The sequence below is a fragment of the Leucoraja erinacea genome, chromosome 7 (genome assembly GCF_028641065.1).
Source record: "Leucoraja erinacea ecotype New England chromosome 7, Leri_hhj_1, whole genome shotgun sequence".
NCBI lineage: Eukaryota > Metazoa > Chordata > Chondrichthyes > Rajiformes > Rajidae > Leucoraja > Leucoraja erinaceus.
In genome coordinates, this window is record NC_073383.1 from 16,128,954 (window position 1) to 16,147,225 (window position 18,272).

The 18,272-nt window shown below is 43.4% G+C and overlaps 1 protein-coding gene across 1 annotated transcript in view; it reads right to left on the reverse strand.

Moving 5' to 3' along the window:
- Nucleotides 1–12,739, reverse strand: part of LOC129698675 (integrin alpha-V-like) — an 82,505-nt gene extending 69,766 nt beyond the window's left edge. The window contains exons 1-2 of the mRNA XM_055637833.1: nt 11,451–12,739; nt 10,981–11,111 (exon numbers count right to left, since the gene is read on the reverse strand). Of these exons, the coding sequence (XP_055493808.1) occupies nt 10,981–11,111; nt 11,451–11,617 (298 nt within the window). The 5' untranslated portion in view covers nt 11,618–12,739. The remainder of the gene's footprint in view (nt 1–10,980; nt 11,112–11,450) is intronic.
- Between the last annotated feature and the right edge of the window lie 5,533 nt (nt 12,740–18,272).

The following is an 18,272-nucleotide window of genomic DNA, read 5'->3' on the forward strand; positions in this document are numbered from 1 at the left end:
GGGTGGGGGGGACTTCCCCCCACCAAGGGTACCATGTAGTCCCGTGCTACCTGCTCTAAGGTCGGATAGTCGGCGACTAAACCGTCTCCCCCACCTTGTTTGCCAGGTGAGGAGGGGGCTGTGGACCGCCAGCAGGACCAAAAACAAGACCTGTCAAAGTGCAGATGAGCTCCTAGCGAGCCAACGACCAACCACACTTCAGTAGACGTTGCGATCACTGTCGTACCGTAAGGCATTGTAATGCCCCTGTCCCACATAGGAAACCTGAACGGAAACCTCTGGAGACTTTGCGCCCCACCCAAGGTTTCCGTGCGGTTCCTGGAGGTTGCAGGTGGTTGCAGGTAGTGGAAGCAGGTAGGGAGACTGACAAAAACCTCCGGGAACCGCACGGAAACCTTGGGTGGGGCGCAAAGTCTCCAGAGGTTTCCGTTCAGGTTTCCTAAGTGGGACAGGGGCATAAGGCACCGTGCCCATTAATGTTTTCAACGATGATGATGAAAATAAAGACAGAACCAATTTTTGTTTCGTGCAAGACCAGAGTTCCTTTTGCGGGAAAAGTTGAAGTGAAATCCATGACAACTGTACATTAACCAGGGAATAAGACAAGTGGAACTGGAGGTTGGATCAGCTACATTGTAACAAAATATCCAAAGCAAACTTAAATTCCTTTCACATCTTTCTGTCGGTCATCTGTACAAAATAGATCAATTTTATTTTTCCATATAGGGTTATATCTATGCAGAAGGACAGCAAGGTCAGATGGTTTCATGAGGGATTTCCATGTTTTAGATATTTAGAATCCCAATCCTTTCACCTCAAGATATGCAAAAGTCAAGTTGGCCACGTGAGTCAAGTTTGTAATTCATACAAAGCAACAATGTTAAAAATAGCCCACCAATTAAGTCATCATGCAACAAGATCATTCCTATTACTCTGGAAATCTTTTCAATAGCTTCTCCTTATTAGGCCTCAGTTGTAAGCTAGTCCTGCTTATGTGGAGATGAAACCAACAATAGAAAATCACAGCAAATGTTTGCAGTTTAGTTAGTTTTCCACAGTTCCAGCATCAATATAGACACCCAGAATAGTACTGATCTTAGGTACACAAAATTGCTGGAGAAACTCAGCGGGTGCAGCAGCATCTATGGAGCGAAGGAAATAGGCGACGTTTCGCGCCGAAACCCTTCTTCAGACTGATGGGGGGTGGGGGGGGGGAGAAGGAAGGAAAAGGGGAGGAGGAGGAGCCCGAGGGCGGGCGGATAGGAGGGTGGGAGGAGACAGCTAGAGGGTTAAGGAAGGGGAGGAGACAGCAAGGGCTAGCAAAATTGGGAGAATTCAATGTTAATGCCATCCGGACGCAAGGTCCCAAGGCGGAATATGAGGTGCTGTTCCTCCAATTTCCGCTGTTGCTCACTCTGGCAATGGAGGAGACCCAGGACAGAGAGGTCGGATTGGGAATGGGAGGGGGAGTTGAAGTGCTGAGCCACCGGGAGGTCAGGTTGGTTATTGCGGACTGAGCGGAGGTGTTCGGCGAAACGATCGCCCAACCTACGCTTAGTCTCCCCGATGTAAATCAGCTGACACCTAGAGCAGTGGATGCAGTAGATGAGGTTGGAGGAGATGCAGGTGAACCTTTGTCCTCTCTCCATAGTACTGATCTTGTTGGCCCCTTGTCCTAATTTTTCATTTGCATGCTCGTTATATCATCAATCTCAGGGTAATCAGTCAATGGCAAATCTTTGGAAATAAATTGTGGGATCAAAAACACAGGGTGCTGGAATAACTCAGCAAGTTTGGCAACATTTGTGGAGAACATGGACAGGTGACGTTTCATGTTGGGTCTCTATGTCGCACTGACTGGAGTAGGGGGAGGGAAATCTGACCCGAGGGGGCAGTGGGACATTGTCTGGTAAGTGATAGGTGGAAAGGTATATATTAAATGCTGCATCAAAAAGGTAATTGGAGTGTGGGTGGAAATCGGAGCACCGAAGAAAACCCATGCAGGTCACGGGGAGAACATACAAACTTCATACAGACAGCACCCACAGTCAGGATCGAACCCGGGTCTCTGGCGCTGTAAGAAAGCAACTCTACCGCTGCGCCTTGGTGTGGTGGTGGCATTAGTAACACAACTGTGTAAATCATCGGTCTCATTATTTAAGGAAAGACATTAATATGCTGGAAACAACAGGAGGTTGGCCAGGCTAGGTTTGCATCTGCTAGAGTTTAGAAGAAAAAGTGGACTTGAATGAACCATACAAGATCTTAAGGTGTCTAGACAGGGTGGATGTGGAGACAATGTTTTCTTCAGGGGGTAACTAGAGGTAGGGATTACTTTTTAATAAAAAGGTTGACCATTTAGGAAAAATGAAGTTAAATACTTTCTCTCAGGGGCCCATGTGTTTTTTTGGAGTTCTCTTCCACAAATGTTGATTGGAGCAGAGTTGATCCAATATTACATCCTTGTCAAGCAAGAGTGAAAGTTTACCGCAGGTGCAAGGGAATGGATTGTTGAAGATGTAACCGTCTCATCCATTATCTTATTCAAAGGTAAAAAAGGGCTGAGGGGCTAAGTGGTAACTTCAGATCCTAATTTACAAGTTCATGCACATTTGCAATCAGTGCAGAAACAGGTCATTCAGTCCACCATGCCTACACCAACCTTTTAGTCCATCTACACCAATTCTATTTACCTGCATTAAGTCCGTAGCCATCTATACCTTCCCTCATTAAGTGTCTCTCTAAACATCTAACTAAAGGTTTCATAAATGTAGTGATTGTATATCATTCAATCACATCAACCACTCACTGTGTAATAATCTTCTAAACCTCTTCTTCTCCCCTTTTACCTATGGGTGGCACATTGGCATGAGGGACCCATGTTTGATCCTGACCTCAGGTGCTGTCTGTGTGGAGTTTGCAAGTTCTCCCCATGAGTTTCTTCCGGATTCTCCGGTTCCCTCCAACATCCCAAAGACGTGTGGGCTTTTGGGTTAATTGGCCTCTGTAAATTTCTCCCAGTATGCAGAACTAGTGTGTGAATGGGTGATTAATGATCAGCATGGGCTTGGTGGGCAGAAGGGCCCGTTTCCATACTGCATCTCTAAAGTAAACTAAACTATGCATATTTGTTTTTGAAACCAACACCATGGAAAAAATGATATCTATGCAATCTACCCTTCCATAATCGTATATACTTTAATCAGGTCATCCTTCCAACCTCCTTCATTCCAAGAAAAACTTAGGTCTAGCTTATCCTATCTCTCCCCATCACTAAAGTTCTCCAATCCAGGCAACATCCTAGTGAAGCAGATCTGCACTCTCTCCAGCAGAACCACATGGCTACCAGATTGCATTCATTATTCTGTGTGGTCTCACTAGTGTTTTGTAAAGTGACAATGTAACATCCCCACGCTTGTATCCTATGCCGCGACCCACAAATTCTTCACCATCTTGCATTGCCACTCTCAGTGAACCATAGGCGTAGACCGCTGGTCTCGCTGCTTACCAACATACCTTGCCATAAATGTCCTACTCCTTCTTGACTTCCCAAAATCTCGAAAATCTGGCGTGTGGTTCTTTAAGTAATTGACATACGGGCAGCAACTAAAATCCATCTATTTGTGCCAACAATTAATGCAAATCAAGCTAGGAATTTGGTCAGTGACTTTACTAGTGCCATCTAGAATATTAAATGGGAGTGCACAGATCAGTGGCAACGATCTATTGTAAACCTCTGCTGGGAACCCAATGATGCTGGGAAACCAAGTCGGTTCCTACAGGTACAGCTCATGTAAAAATGGCAGCCACATTTGGGCCAGTCCAAAGACACACTCCCTTGGGTCCACATTATTTACATATAATAAATAAACATCATCAGTATTTCAGTGGAAAAGTACTCAACAGCTACAAGATAATCCACCTGACACCTCAAAAATCTCAATGAAATCGATGTCAGGGTATTAGGAGCCATCCCAGTTATCTTCAGCAGTTGACGATGCAGATACCATTGTATAAATCAGGATGTTAGACATGACTCCCAGTCTTAGACAATGATATTCCATATTGATTGACTCCAAACGTTTTGCATTAAACTCCCATTAGTATTTGTTTGGGGAATCTATTTAGAGGTCTTAATCTGTCTAAATCCTGAACCATATGCTGTCAATTTTGATTTAATCCCTGTATTCTTGGAGCGATGGTACATTCAACCTCTCCCTGGCCAAGTCCGTGGTCCCTGCCTGCTTCAAAAATTCCATCATTGTACCGATACCAAAAAATGCCTCCCCAGCCTGTCTGAATGACTACCGTCATTACTGCCCATACTTCGGTAGTCATGAAATGCTTTGAGAGGCTGGTGAAGAATCACATCTGCGCCTTCCTCCCTCGGAACATGGACCCATTGCAGTTCGCATACCGTCCGAACAGATCCACGGACGATGCGGTCTCCCAGGTCTTGCACACTGCTCTCTCTCATCTTGGACAGCCAGAAGGGGGGCTACGTGAGGATACTGTTCATAGACTTCAGTTCGGCCTTCAACACGATAGTCCCCACCAGACTGGCCGGGAAGCTACTGGAATTGGGGCTCAACACCTCCCTGTGTGCCTGGGTCCTGGACTTTCTCACCGCCAGGCCCCAGGTAGTCAAGATGGGAGGGAATACATCGAAGTCCCTCACCCTGAGCACAGGATCGCCCCAGGGTTGCGTCCTCAGCCCCCTATTAGACTCCCTGTACACACATGACTGTGTGGCTAGGTTCAGCTCCAATTCAATAATTAAGTTTGCTGATGACACTGTGGTGGTGGGCCTGATCTCAGACAACGATGAGAAGGCCTACCGGGAGGAGGTGGCTGGTCTAGCACTCTGGTGCCAGGATAAAAGCCTCCTCATGAACATCTAAAAAACGAAGGAGCTGATCATGGACTTTAGGAGGGCACATCATCCGAGGACGTACACTCCATTGAGGATAAATGGGGATCCTGTGGATAGGGTGAACTGTTTTAAATATCTGGGAGTCCACATCTCTGAGGATATGACATGGGCATCACACGCCTCAGCACTCGTGAGTAAGGCAAGGCAGCGCCTTTATCACCTCAGGCAATTGAGGAAATTCAGAGTGTCTCCGAGGATCCTCCAGTGCTTCTACACAGCGGCTGTGGAAAGCATCTTGTCCAGAAATATTATCATCTGGTTTGGGAATTGCTCTGCCGAGGACAAGAAGGTAGTGCGTTCGGCCGAACGCATTATGGGAACTTCACTCGCCCCCCCTGCAGGAACAATACATCAGGAGGTGCAACTCCAGCGCCAACAAAATCATGGTAGACCCCTTCCACCCATGCAACAGACTGTTCCAGCTGCTATGGTCAGGCAAACGCCTTCGTTGCCATGCTGTGAGAACGAAGAGGTTGAGAAGGAGTTTATTCCCAGAGGCCATTCGGACTGTAAATCTCACCAGGGACTAACTTTACTGAACGTTTTTCCTTCCAATATTTAATATGTAAAAGAATATGTATGTGTTTATGAGTGTGTTTATAGTTTGTTTGGTTGTTTGTCTGTTTGTCTTTTTGCACAAAGTCCGCGAGCATTGCCACTTTTCATTTCACTGCACATCTCCTATGTGTATGTGACGAATAAACTTGACTTGACTTGAGGAACAATCCCATCAGTCCACAATGTATACGTCGAACATGATGCCAAGATAAATAATCTCATCTGCCTGCATATGATCCATATCCCTCCATTCCCTGTATATCCACACGCCCATCTAAAAGCCTCTTAAATGCCACTTTTATATCTGCCTCCTTTATCACCCCTGGCAACATGCTTAGGCACCCACCACCTTCTGAAAAAACATTTGCCACATATCCCCCTTACACCTTTCCCCTCTCACCTTAAAGCAATGTCCTCTGGTCTTTCTATCCAGGAAAGAAAAAAAATCTGACTATCTGTTCTGTCCATGCATTTCATAATTTTATACATTTCTATCAGGCCCCGCCTCAGCCTCCAGCATTCCACAGAAAACAATCCAAGTTTGTCCAATCTCTCCATGTAGCTGATACCCGCTAATCCAGGCAGCATTCTATTTTGTGTGAAATGTTATTTCGGGTCTGCTGCACAATTATTTCACGCAGAGAAACTAATTCATTGCACACACTGAACAAATGTAAGACCATCGCTAATCATGCCTCCAACTTCCACTGAATCACTAGGGGGAGAAGTTACCTTAAATACGTTACAGCTTGCGTGCTTTCAGTTATTGTTCATTTATGCGTGACATTTTTGTGTTCTTCCTGGAACAAATTCTCAAGCCTTTATTATGTGAAAAAAGTCTCCTGGAGCTATTTCCATTATCATGAGTGATGCACAGTTCTATTAAGTACAGCAGTAAGCTTTTTAATAAGTAATATTTTTCTGATTAGTTTGAACATCACTTATATTGACAAAATCTTAGTGCTTCAGGTCAATTCCTGGTTTGGCACTTGCACAGGTTAGAAACATCCCCCATTAAATGTCGCCCTTTCTCTCCCTTAACAGAAATTTTGCATTAGTCAGAATGTACAACACCTGTGGCAATATAGACAACACATTTGTCTCCGATGTTCTGCTGTTGCCACACATGTCTAACCATATGCTCCTTTGAGGTCATCAACAACGTACTTCTGAGCTCCTCCTGTGGTTACTTTGAGTTTTGTTTACAGATACAGAGCAGAAACAGACCCTTCGTGCCCACAAAGTCCATGCTCACCAGCGATCCCCGCACACTTACACTATCCTATACACACTAGGGACAATTTACAATTATATCAAGCCAATTAACCTACAAACCTGTATGTCTTTCGAGTGTGGGAGGAAACTGGAGCATCCAGAGAAAACTCATGCAAGTCACAGAGAGAATGTACAAACTCTGTACAGACAGCACCCGTAGTCAGGATCAAACCCGGGTCTCTGGCGCTGTGAGGCAACAACACTACTACTGCACTGCCATGCAGGCCCAGATACATGTAAACGTGTATTCTTACAGATTCCTGGTTTGGAGCAAGGTCAGGTTATTAAGATTAAAATTAAAAAGGAACTTAATATTTTTGATATACAACTGCATAATAAATTCAGAGTTTTATCCTCTACAAATATGCTTTAAGCACTGTTTGTCCCTTTCATTCCAACAATATAAACTTGTTTTTTGTGAATGTTGCCTAGTTTTAAGGTGAAACAACACAAAGTGCTGGAGTAACTCAGCAGACGAAATCAGTCAGAAGAAGCATCCAAATGTCACCAATCGATGTTCCCCAGAGATGCTGCCACTGAGTTCCTCCAGCACTGTGTCCTTTTGTATATTAACCATCTTCTGCAGTACTTTGTTTCAACCAAATGATAATAATAATGAAGGAATGACCATACCTTACTTGGTTATAATGGACAATTGGCAATAACAGACACCAATGTCTCTCTCCCCCCCCCCCCCCCCCCCCCCCCCCCCCCCCCCCCCCAACATTGTCTATTATAATATGGTTTTACTATATCTTATTTCCCACCCAGTATTTCAGAGGTAACAATTCAATATTTTACCAAAATCCTTTGCATCACTCACTCAGAGCATTAGATTCTTGCAAGAATCCAAATGCAAAATTGTTGAATGAAAGGTTCTGCAGCTATTGGAATTTCTTTGATTAATATAACTGTTTTTTATTTACTGAGCATGACTCTTATGGATTTAAAAACCACCAAGGCCACACTTGACATCATATATTCGACACCCATTAATTACCAATGGATAATCTGTATAAGGCCGCTTCCTGCCGCACAAGACTGCCACAGAAATTATTTTAGAGTATCAAAATAATCTCATCTCCAGATTCTTAGAACATTTCAGCAAGCACGGAGTTGTGGTGCAGCGGTGGAGGCTACCAACAACTTGACTTGGCCAGGCCGATCCAGCAAGGCTGCCAGGACAAGGGGCCTTTCATGCCAAGTTAAGAATTCTACATTTACAACTACTTTCAGATTTGAATCTTGAAAAATGATGCTAAAATTTGGCGACTTGTATACTGTCTCAATGTACAATTCCTATACCCTTGTACTCAACTATGATTGTGTTTCTACTATATAGTAATACTTTTACTGAACTATATGCAGAAAGGAATTTCACTGTAGCTCGGTACATGTGGCAATAAAGTACCATTGAACCATTCATACAAGATTGTTACATTTTATTTCCAAGGGGATCATATAACGTCCCACTGTGCATGATACGGGGTTGATCGTGCTCTGCAATAACTACTCCCTTCCCCCTCCACCTGTTATCTTTTTACAATCCTGTAGGTTTTCCATCCACCTACCACCAAATAGTCATTCAATTTACTTCTAACATTTCACAATCAATCCTGTTGTGACAATTTCTGCAGTACACAAAGGAAAAAAACCAATCACAAAATATCACTCTGTGAAAATATATAGATCTTTACATTATTACATTTAGCTGGTGATCTCAGATTTCCAGTCCCCCCTCCCACCAGAAACAGCCACTACTTATTTGTGCCATTGAATTTCTCCAGGATCTCTGAGCAAATTTCCCTTTAACAATTCTCTGTAACTTTATTTCTCTGGTATAAATGGATACACAATGGCTGCCAAGAAGGCAGGGCCGTTTTCTGTGCTGTCTGACAGTGATTTCATGAAAACCAAAGTATGTTTGTTGACTGGTACCAGTCGAGCAAATTACTGCATCTTTTCTGAATCCTTGCTATCATTGCACAAGGTGACCAGAATTGGCCAGCATATTCCAGCTGTTTAATGAATGGTTAACATAATTTGTGTCCTGTGCCAAAATTAATAAAGCCAAGAATCTTGAATTTTTAATATTGCTCTTAATTGGCCCTTCTACCTGCAGAGATAAATATACACTCCCTTACCTCACATTTCTCTGCATTAAATTTCTGTCTGACCAGTTTTGCCCTGTCTTCATATTAACTTATACTCAAGTCCTTACTACTTCTAAGATTCAAATAATCTGCAAAATATGAAATTATGCTGATAGTTTTATTTTATTTGGTTTTAGAGATACGGTGCAGAAACAGGCCCTTCGGCTCACCAAGTCCGCGCCGGCCAGCGATTCCCATACACTAGCACTATCGCACACCCACTAGAGACAATTTACAATTTGTACCAACACCAACTAACCTACAAGCCTGTATGTCTTTGGAGTGTGTGAGGACACCTGAGCACCGGAGAAAACCCATGCATGGGGAGAACGTACAAACTCTGTAAAGACAGCACCCGTAGTCAGGATCGAACCTGGGTCTCTGGCACTGTAAGGTAGCAACTATACTGATGTGCCACTGTGCTGCTCAAGTTCAACTCACCAATTTATCAAAATGATATTCTTCAAGCTTAGATTCATCAGAATACCCTGGTCATGTTTTTTTTTCAAAATGATATATTTATATTTATGATTCAGAATTGTTAATATTGTTAAATGGTCCAATGTTAAATATTGAAAAAATGAAAAATTCACCACAAAACCTTCCACTTAAGTGAAATCTTTCACTTCCCCTTCAAGAGTCCTGAACCACATTCCAACAGGAAATTAGATAACCAATTTGCACACAGTCTGTTTCCCTAAATAGCAATGTGATAATAACCAGTGAATCCTTTCTGAAAATAGGGTCTCAACCCGAAATATCACCCATTCCTTTTCTCCAGTGATGCTGACCCATTGAGTTACCAGCTTTTTATGTCAATCTTCATGTTAAACCAGCATTTGCAGTTCCTCCCTACACATATCGCTTACTAAAATGTTGATCGATGGATCAACATTGACCAGGACATTGCAGTTATCTTCTTAAGTAATAGGATCTCGTGACTTCCTAAGGGGACAATCAGGTCTTCATTTTAACAACTAATCTAAGACAGTAATTCGGACAACGCAACTGCACGAGTGTCAGTCAATCCTGCTGTTCTCAACTCCCACACACAGTAACATCGAACCTGCTGACTCAGACGAAGGGTGCTGCCAAATGAGCCATAGCCAAGACTGATATTGTCCAATACTCTTTCAAATACTGTCCAGCTGTGAAGGAAACATCCACAACTGAGAACATGACTTCCTAATTAAATGTTATCTCTTTCAAATGTTTCTATCTTACTAATGTTAGTTTAAGAAAGTGCAAACATCTTGTCTGGTGAATACTGTTAAATACCTGAAATATGGCACATTCCACAATATAGACCTTCCTCGTAAATTATGAACCATAAGCAGTTAGGCTGTCTCAACCCAAAACATCACCCATTCCTTCTCTCCAGAGATGCTGCTGTCCCGCTGAGTTACTCCAGCATTGTGTCTATCTTCAGCATTGTGTCTATCTTCAGTGTAAACCAGCATCTGCAGTTCCTTCCTACACAATACTATCTGTTACTTTATGCTCATGAAACTAACAGCTTTCCACAATGGTGACCATGTTTGAATCCTCCATGTTGTAAATATAATTAATAGAATGATTATTGCTGTCAAATCTGCATTATATTAAGTAGGCAGCTAACATAAAATATGGAAAATTTGATTTTGTTTGTTTGATCAGGTATGGAAATGTGGCTTGTAAATATAAAAACAGTTCAAACAACTGGGCTCGGCCACAGGCATCCACAAAATGATGGAGTAACTCAGCGGGCCAGGCAGCATCTCTGGAGAGAAGGAATGGATGACGTTTCGAGTCGAGACCCTTCTTTGGGACTCGGGTCTGCAGGTTGATATTTAAAGTGAGGATCTGCTGCTCATCTGATCAGAGCAGCTCCAAATGCAGTTGGAAAACGGCAATAATGATTTAATAACTCATGCAGGATGCGAAATGAAAGAAAAAGTTACTACTAAACCACCACCAGGCTTAGTATAGTGTACACATTTAACCAGACGTGCCTCCGACTGAGATGGAATTGCTACATGATTAAAGGGGACCCGATTGCTTGGCAGTAATACAAGGACATACCTGTGTTGTCAAATGGGAACTGCTCGCAGCTGGTGTCTCCCTTCTTCCAGGGGCACTTGTACACTGCTCCACCTTCGACTACGTCTGGCTGAGAAGTATTTGCCTTTGGGGCTCCAACTAAAATGTTCATTCTTGTAACATTATGAAAAAGAGCAGAGAAACAAAAGCTTTTGTTCAGTTTACTGTGTGCAGTCATCTTTCAACCAGTGCATTTTCATTCCAGGGCTATGGCAAATACGGATCACATACTGCTTACTTCAAGTAGCTCGTTGTACAGACTTATACACTTAGGTTTGACTAATAAAAAACAAGCTTGCCCCCAAACACGTTGAGCTGTTAATTCATTCGAATGCGTGTAAAACCCGGACATCTGATATATTAAAGCAATGAAGCATGTTTTTAACGTTGTTGGTTTTTTTTTAAACAGACAATGAACCCCATTCAGACAATGTTTTTAACCTTCCACTTACTGTGACGGGGCAGGTGTGAAGAAGTCGACAGCAAATCCAAAGTAACTGCCCGGGGGTCCGGAGTAAACAGACGGGCTGATATCCAAGTTAAAACCAGAACAACGGGAGACCCAGAGCAGAATCGCGACAAGCGCCCAGCGCCCCGCATCCAGAGCTCCTACTGCCATTACTCAGACTTGGCTCCTTTGCTTCGTTCCACAACGTGCCTAAGTCCCTTTTTTTCCCACCCTCCAAGAAGGAAGACTGGTGTTAGCCGAGGGTCGATGCCTGCCTTCTTGCGGCGTTGCTGAGGGCTGCAGTGTAGCTCAGCGCAGCCGCCCCAAGTGTTGTCGACTGCCCGGGTGTGCGAGAGGCCACGGCTGCTCACTTCGAACGTAGACGCTTGTCTCAAGGTTCCGATTTCAGTTCTCAAGGTTCTGATTTCAGGTCTCAAGGTTCCGATTCAGAACCCCAGCCCGGCGCTGCCAATAGTAACCGGTGCGGCCGCTCGTGTCAGGAAGTGGAGCGCGAGCAGCGAGCACCAGGCGAATGGGTTTGTTTCGACGTGAATTACTTTGCTCCGACGACCAGGCCGGGATTTAAAGACAACTTTCCCCCCTCCGACGTTTTTTCTGCAACGGGGCAAGGCTCCACCCACCCCGGTCTTGTTGCGGTAATACAAATTTCGTCATGCATTTTCCTCCGTCTCACACTGTGCATTGCAACCACCCAACAATGCAGCGGCCAAACTTTAGTTCGGGAGTGCAGTTCTCGTGTTATTTGGAAACTTAAAGCAATTACTCAGCAGTTTCCCAAGCTATAAATAACATAACGAAGGCGGACGGATTGTGGAATGAGGCGTATTTATTTAATGGCTCCTGGAGACGACGCTGAGAATACTTTGAAACACTACACATCACCCAACTCTTAAGAAGGATTACAACCGTGCACACTATACGTCACCCAGAACATCAACTGGCACATAAAAACACCGCAGACTCTCTACATCCGACATGAAAACAGAAAAGTGTAGGATGTCCACAGTACTACAGGTAGTAGAGAGTCTAAAAGTTTCGATGCACCCCCGTATCACCCCTTGATCTGCGGGGTATTTCCAATATTTGCTATGTTTTGTATTATCGAAAACAGCCATATGGATTTTTTTTTTTAAACCCCGAGGGTAACAATTCTGATCAATGTGACTGACGCTTAAAAGTAATGATCCGTTTCCTTTTCAAAATGACGCATTAAAAAGTTTCAGTCGCTAATCAACTTAACCTAAATAGTGCTTGAGAATGAGAGAGTTAAGAATATGTAAACCATAAGCCCTTCATTATAAACAGGGCATGTTGGTGCGCTGCAGTAAACTTGACTCAACTCTTGCTATGAAAAAAAATGCTGAACAGAGTACAAGACTCCATAAATTATATATATTTGACATTCTATCTCGGCATTTCTGTACTGACGGGTGCATTGGCCAGGGTTTTCAGCCTGCAAGGCCTCCAACTATGAAATTGAATAAAGTATTGGTAATAATGATCCCAACCAAGCGAAAGTACTTATAATCCAAATAAGAAGCGCAACGAGACTTTACACAGAGAGCGGCAACAAGAGAATAAATCCAGTTCCAATATTTTTTCAGTCATGATGTTTTGGACATGCACCCACGCATATCCGCCTCCACAACATTAAGAACGTGTGTGCTTGTGTCCTTCCAAAACCAGGCCATAGCAATTCCGGTATACACCCCCAAGGCACATGCATTCTCCATGATCAATATAGACACAAATTGCTGGAGTAATTCAGCAGCACAGGCAGCATCTCTGGAGAGAAGGAATGGGTGACGTTTGATTGATCGTGGAGTGTGTAGGAAGGAACTGCAGGTGGTGGTTTAAACAGATTCTGCTTGTCCCGCTGAGTTACCCCAGCATTTTGTGTCTATCTTCGGTTTAAATCAGCATCTGCAGTTCCTTGTGACACATACTCCGTGATCAATATCATCATGATTAACATGGACTAGAAACTTAACTGAAATAACTGTAATAGTAGTGTGTTGACAAAACTCAAGGGCAGGGGCTCAGTACGCAAATTAAAGACTCTTCAACATCTAAAAGCATGAACATTAGCCACTTTTTGGATGGATGCATTACCAGAATCAATCAAGTGAACTGCATCCAGTTCAGAGCAGTTCGCTTGATTGGCATCTGCATCATTTGACCTAATACCCAGATTCTCATGGTACTCACTGATCAAAATAAACAATGCAATTGAAAGTAACTTCTTCATGTTTATCAATCCAGTTGACAAAGAAGCACATAAAAGCATGCGCAAATCAAAGGCAATGTGTCAATTTTAGCTACATGTAGACTGCATGAAGAGATTTTCAGATCATTATACATTGTAAGTTATTTATATTTGAGTAATAGACTCATAGAGTCATAGAGTGATACAGTGTGGTAACAGGCCCTTCGGCCCAACTAGCCCAAACCGGGCCAACATGTCCCAGCTACACTAGTCCCACGTGCCCGCGTTTGGCCCATATCCCTCCAAACCTGTCCTATCCATTTACCTGTCTAACTATTTCTTAAATGTTGTGATAGTCGTGCCTCAACTACCTCCTCTGGCAGCTTGTACCATACACCCACCAATGGAACACAATACTCTTAATGTGGCCTCACCAATGTCTTATACCTCCCAACTTCATTACTCATGTTCTTCCCTTTCTTCCTCTGCCTCAGAGGGCGGTGGAGGCCAGTTTTCTGGATACTTTCAAGAGAGAGCTAGATAGGGCTATTAAAGTTAGCAGAGTTAGGGGATATGGGGAGAAGGCAGGAACGGGGTGCTGATTGGGGATGATCAGCCGTGATCACATTGAATGGCGGTGCTGGCTCGAAGGGCCGAATGGCCTACTCCTGCACCTATTGTCTATTGAAAGTTAAATCAACAACAAAGCGTATAGTTTGGCAGCCATCAGCAAATAACAATATAACCATATAACAATTACAGTACGGAAACAGGCCATCTCGGCCCTACAAGTCCATGCCGAACAAATTTTTTTCCCCTTAGTCCCACCTGCCTGCACTCGTATCATAACCCTCCATTCCCTTCTCATCCATATGCCTATCCAATTTATTTTTAAATGATACCAATGAACCTGCCTCCACCACTTCCACTGGGAGCTCATTCCACACCGCCACCACTCTCTGCGTAAAGAAGTTCCCCCTCATATTACCCCTAAACTTCTGTCCCTTAATTCTGAAGTTATGTCCTCTTGTTTGAATCTTCCCTATTCTCAAAGGGAAAAGCTTGTCCACATCAACTCTGTCTATCCTTCTCATCATTTTAAAGACCTCTATCAGATCCCCCCTTAACCTTCTGCGCTCCAGAGAATAAAGACCTAACTTATTCAACCTATCTCTGTAACTTAGTTGTTGAAACCCAGGCAACATTCTAGTAAATCTCCTCTGTACTCTCTCTATTTTGTTGACATCCTTCCTATAATTTGGCGACCAAAATTGTACCCCATACTCCAGATTTGGCCTCACCAATGCCTTGTACAATTTTAACATTACATCCCAGCTTCTATACTCAAATCTCCAACACCTGACCCATTCAGATGAAAACCTTGAATGTAGATGAGCGCAAGCTATTAGTAGCAGTGGTCTGCATGCTCTCCAACTGAGTAGAGATCAACTAAACTTTCTAAGATGGGGGACATCTCCTCTGGGATCTCTGGCTCCATATACAGTATAATCAATGTTGCAACTTATAAGATAGGAGAAAATTACATTAAAAAAAAAATGTAGTTTAGTTTAATGTAGTTGAGTTTATTATTGTCATGTGTACCGAGGGCCAGTGAAAAGCTTTTCTTTGCATGCTATCCATTCAAAGAAAATACTATACATCTGAAGAAGGGTCTCGACCCAAAACGTCACCCTTACCTTCTCTCCAGAGATGCTGCCTGTCCTGCTGAGTTACTCCAGCATTTTGTGTCTATCTTCGGTTTAAACCTGCATCTGCAGTTCCTTCCTACACAAAAGACTATATATACATGGTTACAATCAAGTTGTCTACATTGCACAGGTAACGTATATTGGGTACAACATTCAGTGCAAGATAAAGTCCGATACAGATTAATTAAAGATAGTTTAATGATCTCCAATGAGGACCAATTGTCTGAATTGAATCACAAAGCCTGTGGCCCAGACGGCATGACTGCCAGAGTTTTTAAATCATGTTCTTCAAGCATTGCTCCAATCCTCCAGATATTATTCCAGAAATCAATTTCTACCGGAGGACTGCCGAGTGACTGGCATAATGCAAACATCTCTCCAATTTACGGAAAAAGCGACTGCTCAAATCCAGCCAATTATCGTCCGGTATCCTTGACTTCAATTGTCTGCAAACTCATCTTTGCAATTGGGAAACCTTTTGGCAAATGGGTTTCAATCACACCAAATGCTTTTCCATGGGAGTTACTCATAAAGCCAAGCCGATCATGAACCGGTACAAGATGGGAGACAGCCTGCTTAAAGAAGTTGATACCTGGGAGTTGAACTCACATCTGGCCTAGCCTGGAACAGACACATGAACCAGATTGCCACAAAAGCAAACTGAAATTTGGACCTTCTCCGGAGAAACTTATCCGGTTGTGACAAACCAACTAAGGAGGTAGCGTACAAAGCGCTTGTCCTCCCACTGTTGGAATAGTGCCAGACAATATGGGACCCTCACCAGAAAAATAACATTGACACCCTTGACAAGGTTGAGAGGCGTGCAGCCCGGTTTGTTAATAACGACTACTCAAGACAGTCAAGTGTTAAATCGCCTTGGCTGGGAGTCGCTGGAGTCAAGACGCTTATGTACTGTCTACAAGGAGACTCATGGCATCATCCCCAGTAACATATCTCACCTCATTCAATCCAATACCCAGTAATCTACAAGACAGTCCTCAGGTCACTTTATTTATACTAGAATTAGAGCAAACAAAAATAGCTATCTACAGTCACTATATCCATGGACTATCCCAGAGTGGAACATCCTTCCTGACACCATCAGATGTGCACCAACCTTGTCACTCTACAAGTCACAGCTCGGCAACTTGGACATGGATCACCTCACCAAACTTGCCCACATTAAAAATCTAAATAACCCTTTTGCAACCAGTGCTCATGCGAGCGTATCCTGCATGAGATAGCCCAGCTGTTGGCGGTTGTGCTGTTGGCGGTTGTGCAGTAAACAAGCAGAAGCAGAACCGCATTCTAGTTGATGAAAAGATCGTTTAGTTAGACTGTGCATACTTTTAGAGATGCAGCACCGAGTCCTCGCCGACCAGCGATCCCCGTACACTCACACTATCCTACAACTAGGGACAGTTTACAATTTTTTACCAAAGCCAATTAACCTACAAACCTGAATGTCATTGGCATGCGGGAAGACACCAGAGCTTCCTGCGGTCACGTACAAATGTACAAACTACATACAGAAAGCACACATTGTCAGGATCGAACCCAGATCTCTGGTGCTGTAAGGCGGCAACTCTACTGTTGTACCACTGTGCAGCCCACAGTCACCTGATAACAGCTGCAAATGATTGAATAAAAATTGACAGCATCAAAATGTGAATACATTGATAATAGCCCCAAGTAATACAAAAGGAAATTGATACTGATTGGAACTCGACAAACAGGTAATAAGGTAAATATGTTTGCTAAATGGTGGAAATAAGATACAAAATAAACCAAGGAGTAATTTTTCAGATTGATATTAATTTATTGTCATATACACCAGGGTGCAATGAAATTCCTTGTTCACATGAAGCTCGTGAAGTAAACAGTATACAAGGTAATGATAGGGGCAACAGTGAATACAAGGCCAAGTGCAAAAGTGCAGAGTGGTGTAAAAATAGCAGTGTAATCTGAAGTAGAGCAAAAATAACTTAAGTACAATAACAGAATAACCAAATGAGATAGAGTTAAGAGTAAGAGTTTAAGAAGGAACTGCAGATGCTGGAAAATCGAAGGTACACAAAAATGCTGGAGAAACTCAGTGGGTGAAGCAACATCTATGGAGCGAAGGAAATAGGCAACGTTTCGGGTCGAAACCCTTCTTCAGTCAAGAGTCAAAACTCAAGAGTCAAGTTAAGAGTAAAACCCCCTTTTCACGGGGCGACTTGACGCAAGAGGTAACCAGAGTTTAACATCGTGGGAACCTCGTGCGGTAACAGTACGGCATTCGTGGACCACCGTGGCGCTAACGGCAGGTAATCGTGTAACTTGGGTACTCGGGAGAAAATTCAAACATGTTTGAATTTGTCCAAGAGTGACTTGTACACTTGTGGTTGAGCATTGCAACATTTTATGAACGTAGTGGCCAGTGCGATATCCGTAGTAACTCTTGCGGTTACCGTGGGAACTCCTGCGAACGGTGAACCCGGAAGTTGGATAGAGTGAATCCAGCCAGTTTGCTATTTACATACAAATCTAATAAAACTAGCTAAGCATTTCATTAATGTCAGTGTGTCTCTTTTTGTCTGAAAGCAGTTTCTAACTGGAGGAACTCCGCGGGCCAGGCAGCATCTACCGAGGGAAATTGACAGGCGAGCCTTTCCTCAGGCTGCCTTATCTCTCTATCCCCCAACTCCCACCCACACACACAAATGCTGGAGAAACTCAGCGGGTGCAGCAGCATCTATGGAACGAAGGAAATAGGCAACGTTTCGGCCCGAAAAGTTGCTTATTTCTTGTGTATGTGTCGGAAGGAACAGCAGATGCCGGTTTAAAGAGAATGAGTTCGACGGCAGGCAGCATCTTTTGGGAGAAGGAATGGGTGACATTTCGGGTC